The 11339-nt window shown below is 45.4% G+C and overlaps 2 protein-coding genes across 5 annotated transcripts; both read left to right on the top strand.

Moving 5' to 3' along the window:
- Positions 1 to 609: 609 nt before the first annotated feature.
- Positions 610 to 912, top strand: LOC122613817. Its single transcript, XM_043788207.1, has one exon. It carries the CDS (start codon positions 631 to 633, stop codon positions 910 to 912), a length of 282 nt encoding a protein of 93 aa, XP_043644142.1. The 5' UTR covers positions 610 to 630.
- On the top strand, positions 853 to 10563 carry LOC122613816. Of its 4 annotated transcripts, none has more exons than XM_043788206.1 (4): positions 853 to 985; positions 3712 to 4145; positions 9386 to 9595; positions 9706 to 10563. In XM_043788206.1, exons 2-4 carry the CDS (start codon positions 3759 to 3761, stop codon positions 9928 to 9930), a joined length of 822 nt encoding a protein of 273 aa, XP_043644141.1. In that variant the 5' UTR covers positions 853 to 985; positions 3712 to 3758; the 3' UTR covers positions 9931 to 10563. The 4 variants fall into 4 exon arrangements, with proteins under 4 accessions (XP_043644141.1, XP_043644138.1, XP_043644139.1 ...); XM_043788203.1 differs by having other exon boundaries at positions 857 to 989; positions 3707 to 4145; XM_043788204.1 differs by lacking the exon at positions 853 to 985 and adding an exon at positions 2799 to 2916 and having other exon boundaries at positions 3707 to 4145.
- The last annotated feature ends 776 nt before the right edge of the window (positions 10564 to 11339 follow it).

Genomic DNA, 11339 nt, shown 5'->3' on the forward strand with positions numbered 1-11339 from the left:
TTTTTATCCAAGAGCGTGTGTGTGTTGCACATAAACAAGGCGCTGTGTAATAGATGCCGCAGAGGGCATTACTAATGCGCCCCGTGGCACTTTTGCCCATATTTGCGAGTGAATTTGCGGGGAATGGGGGAAATCAACGGGCGCTGTGGGCGGCGGGGGCGGGCCATAATTGTGCAGTTAGAGCCGCTGGCAGCCACAAACTGGTGCTTAGATTGCCTCATTTGGATGTTTGCTTGCGCCATCCGGAAGTCATTACGGCTGCGGATATGGGTGTGTGCAGCTACACCCGAGGAAATCATTAGAGGTGCTTATTTAGTCAAATGAAAAATTATTAAATTTCATTACACACACGCACTGATGCACCAGATCATTATTACTACGGGTTATAGCATATACCATACCACAATAACTAAGTGATAGCATATGCTGCTGGTAGAATTAGTATTAATATTTGGAAGGAAATCTTTTTGCTCACGTACATGGATATTGAAGAGAAAATCAACAAGCTATCTATAATTTAACCAAGTTTGTAATATTTTGTTTGCCACTTTTTCCTTCAGTGCAGCAAGCCTTGGGACACCGAACAAGCTGTCAGTAATGAAAGTTCAGGCAGGTTTGGCAAATACAAATATGAAATTATCCGTTTTGTTTATCGTGATGCAGTTGCTGGTGCTGCTGGCTGCACAGGCGGTTGACCTTTCGCCGCAGCAGCTGGAGGAGGAGGCAGATGTGGCGGGCAGCTTGAAGGAGCTGCAGGAAGAGCTGGCGCATCCATGGGGCAGTCCGTGCATCCGCGGATGCCTCGCGGAGAGGGGCAGCCTGGTGGGGGATCCACTGGGCGAATGTCAGCAGGTCGAGCAGCAGTTCGACTGCACACTGTACTGCATGTTTGATGCCAAGTCGCGCTATTAAGCCAGTAGCCGATATAGTGCAAATACGCACAGGCTTGCCGGCCATTAAACCAATTATAGCCAGCCAGCCACACGTAGGTAGCCATAAAAATACACAAAATAATGAAGTATGCCATTAAGAGGGAATGTAATTGCTTGTTACATGCCAGCAAGGTCGATGTCAGTGCTTGTTTGTTCTCATTATTTTCCATTTTCCATTTCGCATTTCACATTTATTTTAATTTAATTAAAATGTTTGCCATTTTGTTGTATTTGCGCTACCCCGCATTGCAATGCGATTTTTTTCCATTTAATTTCATTTAGACTGCTGACAGCAGGCGCAAATATTTGGCATTTACCCGCACCACTGCTCTGCTGGTCTGCTGTTTGGCCTGACGAGTTTTTGGCAAAAAGTGCCACCATGGATACATGGGGCAGGATCAGGGGTCATTTATCATCGCCACATGCGGCAGTATGACCTTTGCGACGACATGTGACTTAATTAATCTAACTGGCCAGACTGCGAAGGTCGGCATCGCAATTAAACATGGCAGCTGATGATGAAGGGAGTTCACCTTCGCGACCAGACGCATAAATTTCAATTTGCACCTATGCATTTAAATTGATGGCGATGCCAGCGATGCCAGCGATGCTGCATCCTGCAGCAGGACCAGCATGCTGCATATGCGAAAAGTTGTTCGCGCCGCGCTTCAATGCGCAATTAGCGGACCATGGCCCATAAATTATTTGGCCCGCCGCCGGGGGAAAATGGTAAATGGGAAATGGAAAATGGAAAATGGCGGGCGGAAATGAATGCCCAGCAGGGCGAATAAACAGATGAGCGAGCGAAATTCGCCCAGCTAGCCGAAAGCCAACGTAGGGCCCAAAGTATGCACTTCAGGTAGTGGCACAATGGCGGGCTTCAAATGCGTAAACGAGATAACAGAGCCACAGATGTATTGTTATCCATCACGTGGCTGCAGCGGGAATTACGTGCGCAGTCGATGCTCAATGCCGCACACCGAACTTCCGCAGAGGGGCGCAATCAAATTAACCTTGGCTCACGCGGCGTATGCGCAATATTTTTGCGATTTAAGCCCAGCTCTGTGATAAATGCGGCTAAGTGGCTTTGTTTGCTCCCAATGCGAACAAATTCGATCGGCGTGCAGCGGCAGGGGATTCTCATGAATTTTAAACATTCGCCCCATCCGCCGCCAATGCAAATGCCAATAAATCTCGGCTTTTGTCTCGCCCTCAAAGGCAATGCACCTTTGTTGAAAACTTTTGCCTACGGCTCGGACTCTTTAATTATGCAGTCAGCAGCCAGCAGCAGTCTCATTATGCCGAAGTGACATTTTTCAGCTGCCCGACGGAGTTTTTCGACCAACTGCAAACTTTATTTTATTGCATTTTTAAACTTTGCCCTTACGCGCGCCGAAAGTTCAGGCTGAAATATTTATATTTGCCATCACGCCCCGCAAATACGCAAATTAAGTGTGTTGTTTGTCTTCGTTTTTATCTTCTTGTGGTCCCGGCCCAGCATAACTATTTGCAGCTGTCCCAGTAAACTTTTCCCACCTCACAGGTCATGGAATCCCGATCCCGACCAGAGTTCCTCTTGCTTACTTTACTTCATCCGGCGGAACCTATGTTTCTTGGCCGGCACGCCCAGCGTGTCCTGGCTAACAGCGCCTTAACAGAGCGCTCTCCCGCTCTTCGCCGCTCTCTGCGAGTGTCCTGCTCTCACGGCCAAAGCTCCGCGAAGGTTAGACTTTGCTGTGTGTTTGCAGGACCTCCTGACTTTGCGCCGTGTGTGTTTGCGCTGGCCGAGGCTGTCGGCAAACTCGACGAGTCCTGCCACGTTTAAATACAGCACGCACAGACGTCTGGCAATTTATTCCAAGTTCGGCCGGCTTTTGTTGCACTTGGCTGCTGTGAGAAGTCGGCTCGCGATCTCGGCCAAAATCGCGTACTGTAATTATAGCCGGAAAATGTGAAGAGTTCGGTTTATAAGTTAAAGTGCAAGGTAATGAGAAATTAATGAACTATCTCAGTGTATATAAAACAACTACCTTTTCATCAAGAGGCTTGTGTAAATAATGGAAAATAATTAGTTCAGCGTTTAAGATAAAAAACCACAAGAAAACTATATTCTGTCGGATTTATAATTGGCAAAATAGTTAATAAAAAAATTTGAAAACAAAAAAATAATGTTGGTTAATTATATTCGTTTGAATAACTCTAAACACGTTTCTCATGCATCATCGAGCTTTACTAACAAATACGGGACACCAGAAAAGAAATATGTGCAAATTACATTAGCCTAGAAAACTAAAATTAAGTTAAGTTGCACTCTATTAAATACTACAAATAAAGCAGTGTTATTTTGCAATTACGCAGATTTTTTAAATATTCAAATTTATATTTTTTTTAATAAAAAAAGGTTTAATATTTTGTAACTAGTTTTATGAACAGCTCTTGGCAAAACTGTAGACCATTTTAAGATTCGATACCGAAATTATAATGTATCAATGTATTATGTTCAATGTGGTTTTAAGGTCAAGCCATTTAAGCAATTGAAAAACTTTTTAAATCAAAGCCAAAACTAAGGCCAAACAACGATTTCGTTATACATTTTCCGGCCAATGCAAACAACGAACACACGCATATGAGAAACAATAACACACAGTCTGGCAGTTTTAGTATGCTTGGCTCTGCTTTGCAGCATTCCCGAATGCCATACAGAATACTTCAATTATCGTCTAAATTTGTTCTGCTCGTCATAAATCTCCCACCCGACCATGTTCTCTAACCAGTGCAGCAAGGAGTCCAGACAAGACGTACCAACTCTCGCGACGAGATAAATAGATGACAGCGATGAATGCGGATGAGACAAAGCAGGCTGGAATGCCTCAAGGAGCTGAGGAGAAGCAGGAGCCGGAGAAGGAGCCGGAGAAGGAGAATGAGAAGGAGGACAAGCAGGCGAGCGATAGAGCAGCGTCTGCAGAGGGGCAGTGTGATCCAGAGACCAGAATAGTGGCTCCTCCGCCCAGGCAGCGGACTCTGACAAGGACGGCCGAGCTGGACGCGGACTGCGAGGACATCGAGCTGGAAGCCGACGATGCCGTGGACGATGCGGCGGATAGCATCACCTTGGAGTTGGCCCTATCGCCGCACAGCAGCACCACGCCCACGCCCTCGCCCACCACCGCCGACGAGGACTTCGCCCAGCTGGACAACAGCAAGCCCTTCAAGGTGGGTACTCCGCTCGGCACTCGCCACTCGCACATCCTTCATGTGCTTCATGTCCTTTGTGGCATTTAGCCAGGCTACCTGGGCCAGCATTTCGTTAAGTGATTACTGCGGCGGTGCTATTGTTACGCTTGATGGGTATATAGAAAAAAATACAAAAATTAAGCTGGAGGAATGAAAGTGGAGGGAAAAGTTTGACGGTCAGCACGAACAAAGTGAAGGGTTCCCCGACGGAACGGCTACTTCAAAGCCTTCGGCGTTGAGTGGCATCATCGACATTGGCACTGCTGCTGAAGTGTTGCTGCCGGTGCTTTATTCGCCCTTTAAGCATTCGCCCAACTTTTCAATCCGCTGCGAAAGCTGGTGTGGGAAAAATTCCGGGAAAACAGAGCTGTTTCCTGGCCCGCCCATCAGCCCACTCCCATGCCTTCACCATGGCAAACTCTATTTGACTGTGAAGATTGCGTGGAACTGCCCAATTTGCAGCACAGAAAGAAATGATTAGGGTCACAAGTAGTCCACGTCAATTTTGCTAACTTTGCGCAGCAATTTTCGCATCCATTTACCCTTTTCCCATTTTTTTCATCTTAAAGTTTAAACTCTCAAAACTGTATGTGAAAACAGCAATTCTGTTTTATATATATATTATTTAATTGAATTGAACTTGAAATTCTTTGCATCTATGATTCAAATGATGTTAGAAACGTTCGCAGTCATATCAAATTACCCATTTATAATGAGTCGTGCTCATTGTTAATTACGAAAAATAATCATATAATAGTACAGTATAGTAGAGACCATAGTTTACCCTCTGCTCAGATTAGCTCCTTACTTATTTTTTGACTGTGTGCGGCTGGTCAACAATAGAAATTTAATTAAAATGTTCAAACTGCTCAGCTGCATAGAGTAGTGGGATCAGCGTGCGGCACACAAGTGCCTCGTATATCACTGCGGGCCAGCCAGCTGGCCAATCATCCTGCCATTCCGCCAATCGCCTCCAGTGCCACGCCCACTTCTAAGCCGTCTCGTGGCGTCTGTGGGCGGCGATAACGATAAGGAGGTGTCTTGGTGTCTGGGTGTCTTGGCCACGCCAGCTGCACACTCAATCGATGTATTGTGTGCTAACGGCATCAAAGCCGCCGGCATAACAATATAAACTGGCCAAAAGATCGGCTACGCGACTGCGAGCTATCAAGTGGCTGTAAATTTGCTGGGCGAAAGCAATTAATTGACGGCTTGACGTGGCCGAAACGCGATGTCATTTGTCAGTGGCCACCGACTGGTGCTGACGATGATGGGTGAGCGTGGGCCACGTGACGTATGCGTAATTCATGCGCATTTAAGCTAATTAATAAGCCCTCATCTTGTCTGCCATCTGACACGGGCACCTTTATCTTTATCGAGTTCTCAAGGGGAGCTGTCAAGTCCCTGATTAACAACACTGGCATTCCCGGAGATATAATCCCTTTCACTGATTCCAAAAGCAACTGAATGCGAGTAGGAATTAAGGCAAAGTCCTTAGCTACTAAGAGACCAATTATTATGCCAGCACATGAATGTGTGAAGTAGGGTTGATTAGATTATCCTGTGCTCACTCGTTGGTCATTAGATTCCACTGGATACAAAAATAATTTGCATCTCTCCTGCTTAAAGTGTTCCATTATGCGATGGTAACCATGACTGATATGTACCTTCTGAGTAAAGGTTAAATGGTTTGCAGATGTCCATCAACTAAACTCCAATAGGAGTGTTGCCACAAAAAAATAGTTATTCACTTGAAAAAAGCTAGAATTTCAGATCAAATTGGGCTATGAAGAAAGTCTATTACGTAGTTTGTATAATAAGCGGAATGATATAAATGTATTAAATATTTTCCACATTTGAAGTAAAAATTGACGGGAAAAGTGCTGAGTTGGCAGCGGTGACTGCCAGAGACATCGGATGGCTGTGTGGTAAATTATTTTGCTCTGCATGCTGTTTTAGTTAGTATTTTGCTTAAGGAAATTCTGCGGTGGCACAAAATTAGATTCCTGTAAAGCAAATCTCGTTGGATGAGGAAAAATCCAGCTTCCCTTTGCCCCACTGGTGTAGCGCGCAAATGTGTTTTTCATGTCACAGCCATTTGGGGTCCACAGTCCACCGTCGGACTCCACCTTTCCATGGGGTCTGCAAATGCAAATGGTTCAAAAATAAAGTCTGAGCCAGCCGAATGGCGAGGCTTACATGAAAGGTGGGTCGAATATTAAATTACCAGACTTGCCGCATGGAACGACATCGGCAAGGAGACAGGCAAACAAATAAACAAACAGAAGCGAAGAGCAAACATTTCTCAGAATACGTAGCAGTGTGACTGAGGCATTGCGTATACGCCACGTTGCGCATTAAGCCAAGTAAACGGGGGCATTCTTCGTGTCCAGACAAGCGTGCAACTTAGCGCCCCGCTGTCCTCCGACTTAAGTAAGCTAATAAGTACGCATAAGTGTCGAATGCGACAACGAGTTTCCAGCCAGTGAGAACTCCTCATGGCCCACGGAGCTCGAATGATGAGCGATGCTAATGATTTCCTCCGAACAAAGCGGAACACTGACAGAAAAGCCATGAATGGCTATGTAATTTTAGAGTTGGGATGTGTAAAGAACGAGGAGTTTGTAAAAAAGTTCCTTATGACTGGAAAGAACCCTCAAAAACCAAACCAATAATGTTGGGTTTTTATAGAAATGTATATAGAGCGCTTTGTTTCAGTGCCTAAGACAATGTGTTGCTATGACATTTCGATGGCAATCAGGGCAATTAGTTCCCAAATGTCTCCGATAGACTCCGTGAAGCGAGTGGAGCCAACATGAGATGGACAATGGGCACCGCAGGCACTTCCTAGCAATTTGTGGGGGTCGTGGGCATGAGCCGTTCCAAATCGATGCGGCTTTCGTTACCTAGCCCCCAAATCGGTTTCCGCATTCGAGGGACTCAAATTCGAATGCCATAATTGCGAGCATCCTGCGTAATTTGCATTTCCTGACCGACCCTAAGTGCTATTTGAACAACAGTTTCCCGGGCAGGCCACATCTCAGATAGCTCATGGCGAATTCATGGCTGCCCTGCGAGGGTCCTGCGCATTGTCCTTGCCACACTTCTGGCTTGTTTGTCGCCTGCCCTAATGATGGTCTCCTGCTAAGCAAACTATGCATTTACAGGGGCAATATTGACGCTGTTCGCCGGCAAGCAGAAATGCGAGGGTATCTCTACAGCCCTGAGGCGCAACCACACGGTGGATAAATATTTGCTACTCTCTATAGCAGGGATGCGATTCGGCCTAAGTGAAACCGCAAATCAGGTCGAGACACTAAGCGCAGCAGGATGAACCCACTTCATTTTGCCTGGCAGCCACCAATTGAAGGCATTGACCAAAAAGTCAGAGTTCAAAGGAGGCCACTCGAAGAGCGAGAACTCACATTGTGTTTTTTTTCGGGCTCAGCCAGTTAAGAAAGCCAAGTTATAACGACTTTCTGGCAGCAGCCGAGGCGAAAAAGTGGTAACAGGCAGAGAAAGCTGCAGGACATTGGCATTTGGCCCAGACTTCGTGGCAGGGGTGCAGATTGAATGGAATGTGCGTGGTCGCAGATTCCCACAATGAACACAATCGCCACTGTTCGTTGTACCAAATAGTGTTCTTGGCTTTAATGCTGCACGCCCACGGACCCACAGACCCACCGACCAATGAAATTCGCATTAAACGCGTGATAAAGTTTCATTGTTGTAGCTTTGGCCTGGGTTTCCACCACAACTGAGCTCCAGACTGCCGCCAGACGGAACGGCGTTGGCCATTTGATGGATTCACTAAGCATCACAAGCATCGTATAATTGGTTTAGCACATTGATTGATGGCCTGTGATGGCGGAAAGAGGACTCTTTTGGGGCTGATGACTCTGCTTTTGAATGCACACTGTGACGGCAGCGATTAAATGGCCACAGACCGCTTGACAGTTGCCTGTCAACTGGAGACACCTGAAGATCTGTCAGAACCAACCGCACCCCCAGCAATTCATCACTATATGTATGTACGTACGTACACAGGGCGTATACGCACCACAGTGCCCAAAAGGATCACAATGGAGGCGTTGGCAACTTTTCGACAGAGCTCTCCATTTGCTTGACCATTTTCTCCTTTTTTTTCTTTCACCTTTCGCCTGACCCACCCATCCATCCACCCATCCATACTCGACCTTGACAGCCTGTTTGGAATCGACAGCATTATGCCCTAAATATTTTAGTAGCAATCTTTTAGGCCCAACAAGAGGCTGGGCTCTGGACGAAAGAGCAGAAATGGTTGAAGAATATAATCGCTCGAATGTGCCGACTTGTGCCTTGACCTTCCCATTGTTCGTTGGCTTTGTTGTTATGGCAAATGATAAATTGATTAGCTGTTGCTGCTGGTTACTGGCTGCTGTACCTCCACCTACCATCCTCGAAACATTTAAATTCATATTCATGTTCATCGCAATTAACCTGCGTCTTTTCGATTCCTTACTTTTATCTTTGTCGCCGCGCTTCGTTAACTTCATATTGTTTTTATCGACAGCATTTAATGGGTGCCTTAGGGGTCTCTTCGCAAATTAAAGCAAACAGATGTTGCGGGCTTTTCGTTCGTGTGTTGCTATAGCTTAATGGATGAAATGTGTGAGGGCTAAACAATTGACTATGACAAACATTTTTGGCTACGTAAACATTTCCCTTTCGGCTTCACCACCACATCGCGATTGGGAAATAATATTGCTCTAAATAACGTTTTATCGCAACGCTTAAGTAACGACTTTTTAAAGCCAGATTGGCATATTTACCTCAAAGTCGCACCTCGAATTGTTGTGGAGAAAGTGCTCGGGCATGGTATTTATTCCAAAGCTAATTAGTACGTCAAAAGGTGTCCCCAGCTTTTATTAAACATTCTTTTGAAAATTTCAGTTGTAAGGATAGTCAGCTATTACACTGTAATCTGTTTACGTCCGATCTAGTAATATTAACCTTTTACGTTCTATGCAACAGTTTAACAGTAGGTTGTGCACTTTGATTACCACAGAAAGTCTTACCGTGACCCTTTTTAAATGCAAATAACCGTTTGCGTAGGCATTTCCCGCAGTGTACTAGTTAAGCCTTCTGCCATCACAGCTATGCAATTTCCGGCATGTCAATGGCAATTCTGAGCGTGAATTCGGCGTAAAATTCCTAGTAATCCGCCGCCACCATTTCAGATCAAGGACATCACGAGGAACATCCGCAAGGCTGTTGTGGCCACAACGCTGTCGGAGTTGCGAGCGAAGGTGTCGCTGAAATTCGAGCGGTCTGAGCCGGCGATACACCTGGATTGCGATGGCACCGAGGTCGACGATGAGGAGTACTTCAGCACTCTGGAGCCAAATGCCGAATTGATTGCCGTCTTTCCCGGCGAGCAGTGGCGCGACGTGAGTTGTTCCGCCCTTTATCCCTTTTTCCCTTTATCCTGGATATGCCCTCGACTTAGACTCATCCGACCAATCATCTATACCAATCCATCCTTCCATTTGCCCCACAGCCCAGCGACTACAATGCCAATCTGCGTCGCACATCGCTGGATGCACAGCGTCTGCGGAAGCTGGTGAGCAAACTGCAGCCGAACTATATGAACGATGATGACTTGGACAAGCTGTCGAACATGGATCCCAACTCCCTGATGGATATCACGGGTCGGGAGCCCAAGGACAACGAGTACTCAGCCAGGAGCGATGCCGCCCGGCTGTCTACGGAATTGTCTTGCTAAGGGGAATCAACGCGTTCCCTCAACGAATTAATGTAGCTTAGGAAACGTGTGAATTGGGATGTATATAGGGAATTTGTACGAGTTTATATGGCTAGACGGAGTATTTTTGGAAAAGTTTTGATGACGGCACTTGATGCGACCGGTATTTGGATGGTTGTACGCTGGGGTTTTAACTCGCTAACCGTAGATCTGAAAGTTGTGTATTTTTCGAGCCCACATTGTCGTAGAGCAACTCACCCCGAATGTCTATCATTCAGCCAGCCGCTAATTGTTCCTAGACCAATATCCGTGTTTGAGCCACAACGTGGAGTGCCTTAAAGGCCGATCTCCACTCTTGGATTACCTTGTCCTCACCTCACCTCACTCAGCGGACGATTGACGATCTGCAGAGTAGATTTTATCTAGGCGAATAGATATAAAACATAGTACTACGAGTATATATTTTCCATAGCAGAATCCTTGTGAATGTCACACGAATACCAATACCAATACCAATACCAATATTAGGGAGCAACTAGAACTTGATGTTACTGAATCTCAATTAAATGAATTACTCGTACCTAGAATTAAACGAATTCACCCTAGGTGCACAAAAGGGTTTTTGCCTGTTTTTTGTATTTATGCTGCATCATTGAACAAGCACCATTTGCTGCACCACTCAAAGGTTATAGAGACCTGAATTTAATTCAATTTACATTTACGTTGTGCCCGCAAAAATCAATTGGAAATCGTAATTTGTAACTATAAAAAAAATACAAAAATAAAAGGGAAAATAAATAAATGGATAAATGTGTGAAAATTACTTTTTATCGTAACAATAAAATGCGATTTTATGTGCTGACTTCGATTCTTCTACGGATTTGTTGCGGTCGAGAGAAACTACTTTTCACTTTCAAGGATAAGCAACTTGTGCAACAGTAATCCCTTTTATTTGTCTGCTTTGCGAAATGCCAATGCGTATCACTTCAATTCACAGATATTTTCATTCAATATTTTCAAATACCTTAAGCTGCCTAAAGTGGGTCTGCCGCAATTTGAAGAGCTACTACTCTGATGCATTTGTGATTGAGAGCAAAAACTGTTTTAATGCATGTTTAGTCAGCTGTTTTCATTACCTTATTGGGGTCTCTTAAATTTTAAACTTGCTCCCAGATGGCAAACGGCGTGGCAAGCCAGATAGGAAGCATTCCACAATGTGAAACATGGCAAACATAGTTTCCCCATCGCCCATTACCCGCCGGCCAGTCCGGGTTTTGTTTCCATGTTAAAGTTCCGGCTGCTATCCTGAAATGTGCTCGGGAATCCCTGCCAGGCGTCGAAGTTTGAATGGAAATGAGATGGAACTTCCATTAAACAATCAGTTGTATGGCACGCCGTGCTAGGACCTCTGGGCATCCTTCGCACACACA

Source organism: Drosophila teissieri, chromosome 2R, assembly GCF_016746235.2.
Source record: "Drosophila teissieri strain GT53w chromosome 2R, Prin_Dtei_1.1, whole genome shotgun sequence".
NCBI classification, from domain to species: Eukaryota; Metazoa; Arthropoda; class Insecta; order Diptera; family Drosophilidae; genus Drosophila; species Drosophila teissieri.